The sequence below is a fragment of the Haplochromis burtoni genome, unplaced genomic scaffold (assembly GCF_018398535.1).
Source record: "Haplochromis burtoni strain Fernald_Lab_line unplaced genomic scaffold, NCSU_Asbu1 Contig_53, whole genome shotgun sequence".
NCBI classification, from domain to species: Eukaryota; Metazoa; Chordata; class Actinopteri; order Cichliformes; family Cichlidae; genus Haplochromis; species Haplochromis burtoni.
The window spans coordinates 1,430,423-1,447,782 of NW_024582414.1; the positions used below are offsets into that span (position 1 = coordinate 1,430,423).

The 17,360-nt window shown below is 41.3% G+C and overlaps 1 protein-coding gene across 7 annotated transcripts in view; it reads left to right on the forward strand.

Moving 5' to 3' along the window:
• Window positions 1-17,360, forward strand: part of LOC102302230 (discs large homolog 1-like protein) — a 123,585-nt gene that overhangs the window by 33,658 nt on the left and 72,567 nt on the right. For 2 of the 7 annotated variants that reach the window (XM_042220677.1, XM_042220678.1), the window contains exons 2-3: window positions 6,600-6,944; window positions 11,387-11,509. The exons of 4 other annotated variants lie outside the window; for them this stretch is intronic. In XM_042220677.1, the coding sequence (XP_042076611.1) occupies window positions 6,600-6,944; window positions 11,387-11,509 (468 nt within the window). The remainder of the gene's footprint in view (window positions 1-6,599; window positions 6,945-11,386; window positions 11,510-17,360) is intronic. One more of the 7 variants, XM_042220679.1, reaches the window with a different exon arrangement.

Here is a 17,360-nt window from a genome sequence, read left to right on the forward strand (position 1 = left end):
TTTTTTGGCCACTAGTTACAGGTTAAATGTACAAAATTTGTTGGGCTCTAAGTTTGAACACAACAACAGATAATTGAATATTACATGAGCTTCAGATGGGCTTTTGAATGTACCATTCACTTTCCTAACTTACTAAAAGCCTCGAACAGCGATGAGAGATAAGTAATTCCCGCACCAAACAGCCACAGTGTACACAATAGAGCAGAAATCAGTCTTAGAAGTTATATTAGCTTGACGTGGCATCATAAAAACTAGCCAGTCAGCCAAACATTAAGGGACTGCTACAATAGAAAGCATAGTGGTCAACTGATGATCATGCCACTGTAATATATTCTTTTGCCATTGAATAATTACAGAGCAATTGGTGCACAACTATGGAGTCCACCCTTTCCTGACCTGGACTCTCTGTCAACTTACTAGGTCAGGTTTTGGTAAGATGAAAGCAGGACAGTGTCTAATGTTTTGTATACTCACTCCTAGCGTGAGAAAGTCTAACTTTTTTTTTGCTGTGACCAAAAGTTGGCTGAAAAAAGCAGGGGAACAGCTGATCTGCTTGGGCTAGCCTTTAGCTTAGTCAGCAGCCTGGCCCACTTACAGCGCTTCTGCTTCCATCTGCACCACTTCCTACCTTTGAATCAAAAAGCATCTCAAAATACCTTATAGTTGCATGTGAGCAGTGACTGGCTATTGCTGGCCATCTCAAGCTACCATCTAAAGCTAGCTAAAAGCAAGGGAGAGTTTATTTTAAATACACGAACTGTTGCCGCTTTTACCTTACAAGCAATGTGTCCATTTTGGATGTTGTTTAAGTGCCTGAGAAGATAAATCAAAGTCACCTTAACTAGGTCAGACATTTGAACACATTCAAAATAGATGAATGTGTTCCTCTCTTTCTTTTAAGGCCTGTGTTTTTGCTGGAGACAATTCAGTCACTGTGAAGTCATGCGAGGGAAATCTTCTGTAAACATATTTTAATTCTTAGATCACATATTTTAGCTTTGACAGACATTATTGACTAAACAGCAGCTAATGTTACTTTACCTTCTCAGCTGCATGCTTAATTTCATCACATGTGTTTTTATTCAGTTCTCCTCTTAATGCCATCGAGGCTTTCAATAGTATAGTTTTTGCTTCATATTCATGTTGTTCATAATAATTACATTTTTATCAGAGGCTATTGAAAATATATCAATAGTGTGCGGATAGAAAATCATTTGTAAGCTGTCATAATTGTTGTATAAGCTGAGAAAAAGCAATTTCTTTGACAAATGTATCCATTGATTTATTGATCGAGTAACATTTTGTTTAACCATTTGTTCTCTTGCTGCCTTTGTTGATAAATCAGTGTGGTCATCACCTTTTCTCTGGAAATAATTGCTTTATGCTTGATTCCAGTGAACTATTAGAGAGAGAGCGAGATGTGGGAGAAAAGAGAGAAGGATGAAGGCACATGTGTGTGTGTGTGTGTGTGTGAGAAGTTCCTTACGGCAGAGGATCCCCTGCTCTTTCATATCTCACCAAGCGTGACTAATGCCTGGCTTTACGCTGTGCACATACACGCGCACACACTCACACTCAAACACACACAAACTAACACATAAACATGTACTAGGATGCTGAATCTGCTCCCTATCTAGTCACGTTTTTCTGGCTATGCAAGACTGGCTGACACACTAACACATGACAGTCTCAGTGCGCACGCCTGTCTTTCTGCTTCTGTGTGTGTATGTGTGTGTGGTCAGCGGGCTTTCTGCGGGCACAGTCCTAGTCCTGATTAGGAATGTTCAGCTGCTAATAGCCAAGCAGCCAGAAACCCACACACTGATGTGAAAAGAGACCTATTTGGTGTCTCTGTTCATTCATGCATCCATTCATTCAGAGGTGTTCCTGTGCCATGCGAAAAATAAAAACACAGAATATAGGATTATGACTGAGTATGTGTGTGCGCGAGTGCAGAGGGCAGTAGAGGCAGTGTTGTGACAACAGTGTGAGCCAGAGCCTCTTCATGGTCTTAGCGCCTGGCTGTTCAGACGCTGCTTTCAGGAGCATTCTGAGGCATTTCTGACTAATTAGCAGGAAGATCTTAGCAAGCGCTGGAGAGGAAATGAAATATGCTGAAAGTCTTGAGATCGAGTCAGATCACAACGGTGTTTAGTCCTTGTCCTGGTGTAAATGAGGTTAAAGTATGTAAGGGGGGGTGTACAAGACAGGGCGCACACATACACACAGCCTTGTCCATTTGAATTCTCAGAAATTAGCTGATACTGTTCTGTGCTCTCCTGTGAAAAGCAGCCACCCACTCACATCCTCTGAACACAATATCCAGAATAGATTTGGCATCTTGTTGCTGACCAAGATGGCAGTCAGCTGCAGGGTCAAGTGTAGTGAGAGTGCTTTAGTGCGCTGATGCTCTGGTGAGTCCTTGTCAGCTAATAGTTGTTATAATCGGTGTGTTAATGTATTGGTTACATTTCTTGAATGAACTAATGTTTCGTCTGTTGAATTAGGAGTATATCAGATTTGATACTGAATAATTCATAGTAACAGTTTTTAACAGTGTGCTCAGATCTGCACAAACTGTCTAAAATACTCTCTTGGGAAAGAAGTTTAATTAGCACTGTGGGCTGTGTAGTTACTGTAGAGTCACAGTGGGAGCTCTACAATAAATCACACAGTCACACTTGTTCCTGTAGTTTACTACGACAGTGTATTGACATAGAGCATTATCCAAATGCCCAACCTAAAGCCATTTCTAACCTATCTCCCTCAAACTGTATGGTTATTATTCTGGGTGCCATATATTCATCACCAAAACTTTGACAGAAGTTTAAGTCTAAGGAAACTCTTAGTTCTTTCTCTTTGCTGTCTTAGCTGCTAAGCTTAGCAGCCTAGCTTATTGTATTCTTATATATTTGTCACGGTTCTGGGTCCGTTGGACCCAGTATTCTGAGTTTATTGTGTTTTGATTTAAGTTTGCATCAGGGATTGTGTTCTTGTTCTCTTGTCGTGTTGTGGTGATGATTATGTCTATTATTAGAGTTCCATGTTTCTGTTTATCTGGGTTTAAGATGTGGGTTTAGTTTCATATGTCATTTCCTGTCTGTCTCTCGATGTCGAGCCTGCGTGTGATGTTTTATTGTGACGGTCTGCGTCTCATGTGAGTGTGTTCCGTTTTACCCCGGTCTCATCTTACTGATTGTTCCCAGCTGTGTCCACCACCTGTGTGTAATTCCCGTGTTTCTCTGTGTGTATTTAAGTCGTGTCCTCCGTCATTGTAGTTGCTGGTCCGTCTGTGTAACCACCGTGTCTCGCTCGTGTGTTCACCCTGCTGTCCATCGCCTCTGCTCGTTCTCATTCTTGTCCAGGTTTGTGCTCTGTAGTGTAGTTGTTTCCAGTCTAGTTTAGTTCGTGCTCCATTTGCTGTTTGTCCAGATTTATTTCGTGCTTAATAAACCACCCTCACTTCTCCACTACTGCCTGCATTTGGATCCTCCTTCATTTCCTCCACACGGCTCCTCTCACTCGCCGTGACAATATTAGTAGATAAAATGTCCCACTCACCTTTTTTTGCCTTTCAGTACGTCAAGACCTCAATGCAAGATATGGTGAGACAGAGTTAAAAGAAAATGCAAACAGGGCTCAGAAAACAACATAACAAAGATCTGGAAAACATATGGGACACAGACAAGCAGGTACACAGTAAAGAGGGACAAATGAAAAGGCACAGCTATTTATACAATGACCACTGAGAGCTAACACAGAGAGTGGAAACAGCTGGGTAACAAGAAAACAAGAAACCAGTGACGACAATCAAGACAGTGAGACAAGACAAAATAAAGACAACTCTCTGTCTCTGTGTAGGTTCTTTGTCATCTATGTCGTTGAAGTCTTGAGAGCTTGAAAAAGAAGGCAACAAGGCAACTGGATCTCTTTGGGTTTATTACGGTTTATTCCAAGGACAAAACACATAAACACAAGCAAACAGAAATTTTCTGTCTTCTCAGACCGACCTAATCCTAAATAATACAAACCCAGAAAAACATAACTCAACTTAATTATGATATTTCGGGCGAATGTTCAGTCCCAAAATTCAAGAACAGAGATAAAGATTTAGCTCTATTTCACATTTGTGGTACCTAGCTCCTAAATTCTGACAGAGCCTTAACAGGAACTCTCACAATCTTCCTTATTTTCTGTGAGATGTATAGCTTTAGTTCTGATTCAGTAAAAGGACTTGATGCTACGATCCCTGATAATGCGTTGCTTCCAATGGAGACAGTCTTGAGGGTTGGCTGTTGTGTGGAAAGGCAGCCCAGAAACTTCACCAACGGGACACATCGTTGTGTGCCTCAACTTCACAGGGTATTTCAGTCCTTCATCCCAAGCTAATCTGCCATTTTTAACTTTCCTTGGTTATGTTTAGGGATTAGAGATCTGATCTAGATTATCTTATTAAAAACTGAGACACATCGTCAGTAGTAGACCTTGAATTCATCGGGTGTTTCGACCATTATCACTAGACACCCTCATCCAAGGAAGCCCTGCCAGGGTTGATCAGGCCCCGGAGTGTGTCACTGATTTATGTTAAATTGTTATTTCTCTTCTACTTTCTTCTGTTTAGTTTTCTACAATTTATTTTCTTCTATCAATTCACTGCAACTGAGAAATAATACTTACCTCTTTAATAGCCTCACTTCTTCACAGGGATAGAAGAGGTGATAGAAGGAAGTAAGAAAAAAGTGACAAGATAGGAGAGAGCAGAGAGGAGAGCCGGAAGGGGGGCGCCCGATCTGGCATCCCACACCTCCCCACCGGATCGGGCTGTACGCTCTCTACCTCACCACTATCACAGCAGTGATATACATATTAAACTTGGACAAAAATAGAAATAATATGGTCAGCATATGTCAGCTGCCAAAAGCATAGGTTTCAGCAAAAAGTGTAAAAGATGTATGTAACTTCCTGGTTTGAAAAATAAAGCCAACACAGAAGTGCAGTACATCAGAAATATTTGAGGGCCAGAATAAATATGTGGAGTTAAAAATTAACACTTTTTAAAGTATTTTGTATGAGTCTTGAAAGACTGCAGCGTTAATGGTTGGTGGAAGTGAACAGAAATGTGCTGACGGCTAAGACCAAAAGCATGTCAGTCAGAAGTAGAGAGAAAATAAGAGTCAAACAAGCGTCTTTCCTGCCCCTGTGGAGGCAAGAATAGGCACATTTAATATATCAGAGTCTTCTCTGATATATTAAATGTGCCCATTCTTGCCTTTAGACACGCCATTTGTAAACTTCTCAACTGGTGTATGTCTTGCTATAGGAGCAGTACACTGAGTCTGCATGCAGTTAGCTGCCAAGTAGTCTACCCTCGGAGAGCAACAAACCTCTTAAAGGAGCTTTTCACACTGTATGCAATCCATTCTGACTTCAATTTAACACCAGGGTTTGGCTCAAGCGAGTCCAAAGCCCATAATATATTATGTGGAACTAGATTCTATTTAGATTATTTGTTTTTGACTTGACTTGCTATATTAGCTGAAATTACTCTGTTATCATGATATGATCGGAGGATTCAGGTTCCATTTGTCTTGAAGCTTTAAAACCCATTTGTGCCTCTTTATCAGTATCTTCTTTTTGCGGTTGGTTTAGATTTTAACAGCAAAATTAATGAGGGATAAAGGATTTTACCCAGATCCACCTAATCAGTGTACAGGAGCGTGTCCCTTTTCTTGCTGCTCAGCTGGCTCAGTTTTTACACAGTATACACAAACTGTAATAGATTCAAAAACTAGCAAAGGACCCGGCATCCCTCCCCCACATGCTTCACCAACTCCCTCTGCTTTACTCTGTCCAGTTAGGCAGAAACATCATCAAATACTTAAAAAAAAAGATTAAAAGGAAGCCAGTGAGAGTGTGTGGGAATGTGGAATCAGAGCAAGGAGAGAAACTCATAAGACTTTGTGCAGTGAGAGTCATAGATGTGGAAGGCATAGAGGCGTGATGAAGGTATAGAGCGATGACAAGGATAGAAAGAAACAGTTTTTCCCTGAGGCAGTCAGTCTACTACTCACTGTCCTTATTCAGTTTTGCATCTTATTTTGCCAGCAAACTTCTGTTCTTTCCTCTATATGTGTGTGTGTATGTGTGTGTGTGTGTGCTCACGTTCATATGTGTATGATATGGAAAGCTCAGGAAACAATTACTCCCATGCTGAGTGTACACCTGGACTGGGCCATGTGCTTACACACACAAACTGTACTACAAAAACATCTCATTACACATGCATGTGTGCACGCACACTCGTGCTCTGCTATGCTTTTTTATTCTGGTTGCGGATTTGCACTAACGCTTTCTTCTTTTCCAGCTTTACTGAAGCTTTTCTGCTTCTGAACTTGTCTTCAAACTTAATCTCTTTCTTCCTCTTTTTCCTTTTTTCTCCTCCTTTTATCCCATCTTACTATATTCCATCTTTCCAACCATTTCTGCCCTGTTGCTCCTGTGTCTCTGGGGGTCTTTTCCTTGCCCTTACTTGCTTTTCCTTCAAATTTCCCTCTGGTTTCCTCCCTCCTCGCATTTTTTCCCCTCCATTCTGACTGTAGAAGTATCGGTGTCAAGAAGAGGAAGGGGCATCACCAGGTGCCCCAAAACTCCACCATCACCCCTGCCAGCATCACCAAATGGGAGTAGCCAGAGAGCTGAGGGAAGGAAGTACCCTGGGGAGGGATGGAGGGACCCTGGGTAGGGAGGGAGGAACCTGGAGGAGAGATGGAGGGAGTGCTGGAACCATGGAAAGAGAAAGGGAACGGTCACTGGGGAGGGACGGCTCTCTCGGTCGCCACAATGACCTCCGGGGAGCGGAGCTGGTTCAGGTGGCGGAGCGTCAGCTATCTCAGATTCAACACGTTCATGGATATGTCACTCATACACACATCACGCCTGCTCAGGTAACTAACCCAGGCCGCCTGTCTCTGTGACTTTGACTCTACAACACAGACAAACTGTCAGACCTGAAGCTAGCACTGTATATATTCATGCATGAGTCAGTTGCTAATGCCTCACATGACAGCTCAGGATTTTGTCGTGTTTGCAGTATCTATAATGCTTTTCTGTATTTATACGGGCAAAATGATACATGAGCATGAATGCTGCTTTTTTCATAGTTTTTATGCGCTCTTGACTCTGTACCAAAGGGTCACTTTAGACACATGTTGAACCTGATGTTCAAACCAGTTTAAGAGAGACAGCCAATCAGGAGAAAGTTGACTTAAAGGTCATTAAAGAAGGGAGCTGAAAGAGCTTTTTTCAGACAGCAGACGAACTGAGGGGTTGCACCAAGGTTCAGTGTTGTATAAATCAGGACTATTGTCCCTGTGAATCATGCAAAGCTACTCTAGTAAAGTAGGCGGAAGTGAGCATCATGGGTTGCCCTTAATAATTTGGTATAATTCCTATTATTAGGTGTATACACAGCAGTGTTTTGTTGGATTGTTTTTTGTTTTTTTCCATTAAGCAACATGTTAAAATTGATTCCAGAGTTCCAGGGTGTGGTTCACATTCTGATCACTGTGTGTTGTTAGTTTTAGGCCACAAAACCATTTTGAGAAGGGCTATGTGGTTGTGGCTCACGTTAGTAAAATAAACATATTCATCCCTCCAGCCCTGGTTGGTCTTTTCAGTATTTAACCAAGACCACAATATTTTCCAAATGCTTTGAGTTGCCGGAATATGAAACTGAAAGTCAAGATGGTGCACATAAGTGGTCCGCAGGTGCGCATGCGCTGTCAAAACAAAAGACACGCACCAGATAAGAAGTTGCAACGCGCGTCTGCGTACATAGGATTTTCTGGAGGAGGACAAACATTTGTTTAGAACTCTTAAAGATGTCGAAGAAGCTCCTTTAAGCAATTACTTTGGTGTTCCTCCACCTCCAGAGAAATGTCAGAAGGAGTCCGAACCACAAAAGAAGCACGTATTCTCAGAAACGTGGTTGCAGGAGGTGAGCTGGCATTTGTTTGAAGCCAGCTGTCCCCCTCCAGAAAATCTTATGTACGCAAACACGTGTTGCAACTTCTTATCTGGTGCGCGTCTTTTGTTTTGACAGTGCATGCGCACCTGCGAACCACTTATGTGCACCCCTGTCTATAGGAATGTATTGTTGGAAAGCTTGAAGTTTTCAAACTAACCTAACCCAAATATTTACAGCAAAAAAACCTGTTTAATTAGCTGCCATCACATCCCTGATGTTCACTGATATTGTCTAAATTGATCTAATATTACAGTCCTATTGTTGATAGGGTGATAATCCGCAAAACATATTGAGATTTTATTCTGCAATGGGGTCTCATTACTCTACCCTCTATGTTTGGAGCTGATGACTTTCTGTGGTGCTGGTCAAGGTGACGCAGACAGCTAGAAAGGGGAACTTTTTCTATGACTTCAGAATTAGATGGGCCTCTTTCGAAAGTACTTAGAAGTCACGGATACTGGCCTAAATTTGCTTCCATGCACAGAGCCTTTCTTTGTACCAGGAGAATACTTTTGCAGAACTGTGCATGCAGGGGATTCAGTCGAATGCTTGTCCCATTTTTTAGTAATGAGGCCCATTACTATCTCTGTTCTGCACTCACTCTGCGTCTGTCTGCCTCCCCCCGCTTTGTCTTTCTTTCCTTTCTGACGCTCTATCGCTCTCACACACACTCCTAATCGCACCGCGTAGCCTGGTAATCTTTTTATTTTGGTTGATTGGACTGTATCTGTCCACATATTAGTGCTCGCGTCTCTGTACTCGCACAGCTCTGAGAGCACACTGTTGTGTATTCTCTAACACACACACACTCGTTGGTCACACTCTATGCATATCCATAATGTATATGCTTTTTCCTTCTGCTCTATATTGATGTTCTGTGTATTGTCAGCTTTACTGGTGTCTGGTAAATTATAATTATGGTCTTTTCATTAAATAGACAAAATTAATGCACACTGATAATGACAAATTACTTCCTATCACATGGTAGTAACGAATGTAGGGTTTTTTCACAAGGATAAGCAGATTTTAATATCACTTCTTCACTTTTCTTAATTCCTTTTTTTTAACTTGTCCCCATCACTGTCGTCTCCCGCACTAATGCATCCTTTTAAAACTCTGGCATGTGTGATTATCAGTTTATTTTAATATATCAAGTCTTTATTTTGTCAGTAGTGGTACTGTGTCTGTCTGTGAGTAAGTTGCGTCCGCTCTCAGTGCTGGCAGCCAAAGCTGAGGAGGATGTGTATTAGTGGGGTGTCACATCTAAGTCATTATATGCTGTAATCTGATTGTCTCTGCACTGACTCAGTTGTCAGTCAGCACAAGTTCAGTATTTGTCCGCTGGGAGATCTTTGGACCAAGCTGAAGCGCTTCATTTTGTCAGCATGATGAAGACACAGTTGTCATGGAGCTCCACCTTGTGGCTGCATGTTCCCTTCTTGTCGTTTTATATTTAAAACTTTTTTTCTGTTGTTGTTGAAATTACACCAATTCTTCTGTTGACAATAATGACAATCATCAATTACTGCATGCCCCTGCAGATTTAACCAAAGAATTTTGGGCCGCCGTTCTTGCTGGATGCCATCTGCACTTAAGCTCATTCCCCTGTGACCTTCTCTTATCACATTTATCTCCATTTACTTCGTGGAGATGCATTCGAGGTCTTGATATCCTGGCCCTTACCACAGCATGGCATCATTATCTGCATTATCATCATTGCTTTCTGCAGAGCGGTCCGTTCCAGCAGCTCATCACCTGTCTGTCTGTATAAAATCTGTGATGGGGAACTATGTGTGTGCGTGTATTTGGATATTTGGTTTATTTTGAGAACTTCTGCTCTCCAAATGGTGTGTGTTCATGCGTGTGTGTGTGTGTGTGTGTGTGTGTGTGTGTGTGTGTGTGTGTGTGTGTTATGTGTGTGTGTACTCCACAGGTGCTGGATCTGGCTTCCTTGTATGAAGATGCAGCTGCATCCTGTCTCCCTTCACCAACACTCCCTCACACACATCCTTCTCACACACTACACCCACACACACACACACACACACACACACACACACACACACACACACACACACACACACACACATCACACACAGACATACTTTTCTGTTTATTATCTCTGATTTATTAATACAATATCTTCCTGTAAATATTCCAAGCTCACAATTTATCATACCTCTTTTTCACCATAATATTAAATTAAATAAACTTAGCACAAAAAGTACGGAAATTTATACAAATAAATATGATATGATATGATTGGAAACTTTATTTCCCCTTAAATGAAGCCACATTTTTAAGGACAATGCATTTTTGGTTTGAGCAGTGTTGAGTGTGAGACTTGTCAGATCTTGTCTGTCAATGCCAAACAGTTTAATCTGTTCTGAGATTCTGGTGCCATGACTGGTCTACACCATCAAGCCTTTTTGCGCTGGTGTCGGTAACATGTGCACTAGAACCTGAACATCTGGAGGAATGTTATGTTCAGCGTTGTTACGTCCAGATTCTGACTACAGCAGTTGGATCATAGTGTCAAAGTGATGGTGTGGGGCAGAATCTTCCTCAATGAAAAAACAAGGCGTGTTCTCACTGGTAGCAATCGTAATGCAGAGAAGAGGCTCTGCAACCAGTGGCAGTCCCATATCTCCACAGTCTGGGACCGAACTATGTCCTCCAAGATGGCAATGCTTGCCTCCACAGTGTGGGATTTATCAGACTAACTGCAGAATTTGTGAATGGAGAGGATGGAGTGGCCTGTCTGCAGGTCAGACCTCAACCCCACTGAACACTTGTGCTTGGCTGTGCTGTTTGTGCCAGAGTGACCAGCACAGCCACACTGGTTGACTTGAATGCTGGTCAAGGAATGGGATGACATCCCACAGCGGGATATGACTGAGCTGATGACCAGCATGAGGAGCAGGTGCCAGGCTGTTGTGTGTGTGGCAAGTTTTTCATTGGCACGGCCCACAAATGCATTTTCTTTACAAATGTGGCTCCATTTCAGGGGAAATAAACAGGCTTTCAACAGCATAGGATTTTGTAGCCAATAAACATTGTTACAACAAAGAAATAATCCACCAAACACAAATTTCTATACTTTTTTTGCCAAGTTTACATTAATGATCATTGACTATGAATGAGGTTCAGCTATTTTAATTTCCATTGAACACAGATGTGACCATTCGTACTTTCTGTTTTCTCCCTTTGCTTTGCACAACCATCATTAAGAAGGAAATATATTCTAGATAAAAGTATATGTCGGTCTTACACCTGTGCAATGATCAGAGCGCAGTGCACCTAAACATATTAGTTTGTATGCGTGTCGAACTTTGTTGAGCTCATGTCTGTACATTGTAGGTAGAATCACCTGAGGTTTCCTTTGATGACGAGGCGTGGCCTCACCCAGAGGGAGAGAGGCTGAATGAAGTCCCAGCCCCACCTTTCTCCTCTCTCTATTCTCAAAGCCACGCCTACTACCAGGTAATCCTGGCATGCGTTCGTAGCTTCATTTGTTTGTGTTTTTGGTCGTTTCTCATCTGTAAACTTCCGATTAAATGAGCATGCAGGTTTCTTTGCGTTTCTGTGAGACACATCTGCAGAATGTCTTCGCTGTACTGGGTGAAATTCAAACATCGTGTTTTAACAGTGCACAGAAACTTTGTAAGGTGTTCCATGCAGCATTTAAACATTAACAAAATGTTAGTAAGTCAACGTTAATAGGATACTCTGTGCGATCCCTGTGTGCAATTACTGCTACAGTGCCAGAGGTCTAAGCAGCAGATGGCAGAAGGAATGAAAAGTGAGCATGTTTATATTTTTAGAAAAAGGGCCACAACTGGAGGGGAGGCAGTGTGGAGGGACCATTTTAATATTATCTTTAAGAAACGACACGACTTCTAAAGTGTGTCTTTGATGGTAGCTATACCTTATAACATAATTAATTTTACAATGATATACTTACTTTGCTGGCGTTTAAAAATGCTACATGTAGCACCTTTAGTAGACAAATCTACTCAAACTTTCTGTGCTGCATTCATTTCTTGAAACCACAACCAAAACATTATGTTGTTTTGTTTCTGTGGACCATGTGAATACAGACCTTGTGTATTTTTTAAAAAATGTTTGAAATGTTTCTGTGATGGTGCCCACTTGTGTTTGCACACATGGTCTTGCATGGATGTGGCGCGAGCACATATAGTCTTCTGTGCAACTGCAGTGTCGATATGTAATCATGCTCTTTACGATAAATTGTAGGTTATAACCCATCTTATCTACCCCGTTTCATGTCACCCATGTTAAACTTGCTGTGTCTGTATCTTGTGTGCTCATTAGAATGCAGTTGGAGGAGCTCTGTCAAATCTCCAGTTTGAGCTCCTTTCAATGCATGTAGTTACAGTTTGTGAACTGCAGAGGGCAGAAGAGGCCTTCCAAAGTTCACAGCTGTTCAGGGTTATGCCTTCACAAATTAATATCTGACTGAATTCTATTCATCAAACTGTTTAATATGATTTGGCGACTGAATGTTGGGATAATGGAAATGCTTTTTATCAATACTGACAAAGCTGCTCAGCAGTTTGTCGCTGAATAGAGGATAAGAGCAGTCGTATAATTGACTTTGCTTTAAAAAGTCTCTGGCAAACCGTATATCTATTGCAGAGACTGAAAGCAGTGGAACATAAAAAGTGTTTTGCTCTCTGTGTTGAACACACAGACTGTAAGACATACATGGTGTACTCAGAAGCTTCAGTGGCTCCTAGTCATTAAGCTAATGCAGATAATTAGGCAGGAAGTAAAGACAGAGAGGGCCAGTGATGGGAAAAAATGGGATGAAGGGAGAATTATGGGCAGACAGACACAGAGCACAGATTTGTTGCTGGATGTTAATCAGCCTGTCAGTCAGCCAATTCATTCCTCTCCAAACAAACTCTTTTTCCTTTACAGTAATAGTAATTAACATTGAGTAAGACGTCCGCTCGCTGTAACATTTCAGGGATGTTTGCTTCACTGTGCCGGTCCGGCTGTTTAACGCACAGCCTTTGTCTACCTTCAGGGAAAGACCTGCCGCTCAAACTTAATCCCGTTTCTAAGTGCTTAATAGGACAACATCACAGAAGTAGCTTGCCCTTTCTGCTAGATTCTCAAAAAGTTAGTTATTTAAACATTTGGAGCTTACAGATTTGATCCTCCCTATACTGCCACCCTCTTGTGCTCTGCTTAATTAACACTGATGTACTTTGCTCAGTGTTGGTACGCAGCCATGTAGCTGAGTGCAATTGCATCAGCCCACAAGGTAATTTAATTTTCTAAACTGCAGTGTTTTTCTAAACGAGTATGAAAAATAGTGAGCCGGGCCACCTAGCTAGTCATATCTGACTGAAAATAGCTGTTCAATGCTTGCTGGTCACAAGGAAATGAGAGATCATCAAGTCCTTAAAAGCATTAAAGTGGAACTGTGCAGTATTAAGATTCTCGTAATTTTGTTAGTACTGAATGATAGCTAGAGCTGGGAGTCATCGACTTAATATAGGTAGGACACAAGGGCAACTGGCATGTCTAAAGGGCAACATGTGCACCCTGTACAGAATGGCCCTGTGAGACTTCACATGAGTTAACAGCAGTTGTGAAAAATGCTTTTCTCTGTCTGCCTTTTGATGCTAAGCAGATATTGCTCTTTTAAAAAATGCCCACGTGCTTTGTCACTATAAAAAAAACAACACTGTAAACAATAGCCGTCAAGTTTTGGGCCAAACAAAGAGCTGAATGATGCTAAAAGGTTCTGAAGAGCTGAAGAGGGAAATCTGATGAATTGACTTGTCACTATGACCATAACCTTGAGCTGATAGTTATTTGAATCGTCGTCATTGTCATATTGATTGTTGTTGCTTTAAATCACAAACTTAGACCGTGCTGCGTAGCAAAGAAAAAAGCCAATCCTGACCTCAGTCAGAAAAGCCTAAATATCCGTCTTGGCCTATTGGGACTCTCTTTTTGCTTGGGTTTGTGCTTGTCTATGCTACAGTGTTTTATGTCCATTTTTTTATATACCCAGCATTTACAAGGAAAGCTTGACATAGCTCTGCAAAATTCTCCTTACCAGAATCGAAGAGGAATCTAATGGAAGAGCTGGTGAGGAGCCAAAATGCTTAGGAACCACTGCACTATAGATCTGCATGGCGTCTGCTTTAGAGTCCTTCTGACTGCATCACGGTCCCTTTATGGCTGTAGACAATGTAAGATAATACATATTAGAGTTTGACAGAGAGCTATCTACAAGCTGGCTAGTGCAATGTGAGAACAAACAGTGCAGAACTGCATTTCAGGTGTTGGTCTGTGTCCATGTTCCAAATGTATATTCATTCTTTAGAGAACATGACAGCACTTCTATGGGTCCTGTTACTAGTTCAGAAAGTCTAGAAAATTCTGGGTTACTGTGCTTACAGGGTCATCCTGTCTAGAGTCTGTGGAGCTGGGCCAGAAAATAGGTTCTAGGTCATTCAGCCAGATCAGTAGGAGAAAATAGTTTGTTAAAAAAAAGAAAACATTAAACACAGCATTTGTACACGAGGCTATCTATCACCAGCCTGGCCTACCTGTAGAGGACAGAATGGCAAATTTGGCTCTCTCAGCAGGCGAACATTAAACATGCATGATGTGTGCTTTTATTTAATTGGTTCTGAAATATTAATAGAGTTGGCATTCACTTGCTGACATTTGACTGGAGAGAGAGAGGGAAAAAGTGAAAGAGAGAGAGACACACACACATTAAGGGTTGTGATAGGGACTGTGTGCTACAGAAATAATGCTGTGTCAGCTGACGTGTGTGTGTGTTTTGTACTTTGTGTTGTAGTGGCTAGTTGCAGACAGTATGAGAAGGTGACCAGGGGAGTCTAATAATATGCCTCCAGCGTTAATTCATGTCAGTTATGAGGATAATATGCTTTAACTGAGTGTTTGCACTGCAGGCGGCATGACTGATTTGGCGCTCCACACCCTCTGATAGTGGGTAATGCAAGCGGCTGAGGTTCCATCAGTGCAGTGTTCTGCAGATATAGTTGTTTTACGTTTGTGTTGTGTGTGAAGTGTTAAATTTCTGCTATCAGTTTTTCTTTGTAATGTTCTTAGACAATTAAAAACTTTTTCATAAATAGAATATTTCCTTAAAAAGGTTAGAGGTCTTTATTTTTCTCAACTGCAAAATGTGACAGGCGTATATTTTAAACTGGCTTTTATTCGTGACTTCCTCTAAGACGTGTAATTAATCATATTTGGCAATTTTCCACAACAGAAAGTTGATTTTTGATTTCTGCATGATGCTGTTAACACAAATGCAACACTTACTGTTTCTAAATAAAACCCTTCAGTGTTTCAGTGGAAGAAAACACTTAATTTGGTCTCAGTGACATATGCAACACAGGCCCAATAGGAAAGAAAGAATGAAACTCAAAATGAATGAGCAGGAATGAGTCAAATTCAACAAAGAGCATATAAGTACGCATATAGAGAATTTATTAATTTAAAGCAGTATAAAACTACAAGCATCCACCTTATATTGGAAGCACCAGAGGTTTATCTGCTTTAATATTGTGGACTATAACTGGGCCTGCCTTTTACTTCTTTGTGATATATCTGTATCAGAGCCCTCTTCATTTGACTACCATTTCTTTTTTAAAAATGGAAAATAAAGTTAAGTTAGTATAGTGCTACTTTGACTTAGCAATGTTAGACAAAGGCACAACAATAAAGCACAAGAGTCTGATACAGAACGATTTTGTGAGAATGCACTAGCACCACAAACTTCACATCAACATGTTAACATGCTCACAGTGATGATCCCAAAGTGCTGAATTAGCAACTATTATGTTTGCTTTTTTATTCTGGGGATTTAGCGTGCTGATATGAGCAAATTAGCAATAAGTGCAAAGTATCCTTTTGGCATCTCCAGTTCATGTACACCAGGGGTCTCAAACTCAGAGAAGCGGCGGCCCGCTGCTAGCACTGTCATCTCATTGGATGGAATCATGGTAAAGACACCTCTGGTTAACATGTCGGGTTCTGTGTCGTAGCCGGTAACTAGCTTTACTGTCTAGGTCAACTTTGCTAGCAAGAGAAAGACAGAGGCGTTAAAAGGCTGCTCCAATGGAACGGTGTGCAGTCAAGTCTTAACAGTGTACTTATAACTGGGCTCGTCAGGCACTCTACACTGGCTGCACTGGTTATTATTATATTTTACATGCTTTGATCTCTCGTCGGTAGAAAAATTTTCGACTCTCCTGTTTCTCCTTCCCTCACGCTTGAATGTAGCCTCCTGGCCTGAAAAGTTAAAGAGTGTTTAGCGTGTGGCTACCATGTTACTGACAAGAGGCGAATATTGGGCTATATGGGTGAAAGTGAAGTGTTTGTAAAAAGTCAAGACGGCACTTTCCAAACTCAGAAACTCAAGGCTTCAAAATAATAGTGCCTTTAGTTTACTGTTTCCATCTTTTATATACAGTTTATATTATGTACTGAGCCCAATCTGGGATCTCTGGTTTTAAATTTATTTATTTATTTTTTGCTGTTTGGTTGATTTTAGGCACCAAAGCTGCTTGGCAATGTTTATGTAAAGACTGGGATTTGGGTTAAAAGAGAGAACCTACCTACTGAAATGTTAACTGCTCAAAAAAATAAGAAAAATAAAAATACTTCACAGTATTCACAGAAGTCCCATGCAATTTAGGGCAATTCAAGTCAGATTTAGAGCGATCCTCTATATTTCACACTTGGTCTAGGATCCATCTTAGACTCTGAAGAAGCCTAACAAATCTCTGAGATATCTGTTCAGATCTTAGGAAACAACACATTAGTCAGCCAGCACCAGGTGTATTTCAGGAGTCTCAAAGCTGTTACTATAGTTACTGTTCCCTAGGAAACACAGGAAAAGGCTGTGACAGGGGTCCCGCTCCACCTGTGGCTAATCCTCTAGGAGGCTAATCTTGCTGTGTAGGCTAACTGTATACACCAGAGATAGAAGTCCACATCACTTAGGATGAGTCGGCTTTGTTGTAAGAGGGTCAGTCTAACCTGTGTACGCCCATCTTTTGTTTGACCTTTGACCCAGATGTGCCAGCCAATTTTAATGCATGCTAAAGTCTCTAGACTTCCATGCCATGCTTCAGGGATGCTGTGAGGACACTTGTTAGCCTGCTTGTCTTGCCTCTCTCCTGTCTTCTCTTTTCTTTTATCTCAGTTGGTGCCCAGCAACAGCCTGTTGTTTTCCATTCTGGAGTCATGCTCTATGCGCGTGTGTGTGTGTGTGTGTGTGTGTGTGTGTGTGTGTGTGTGTGTGTGTGTG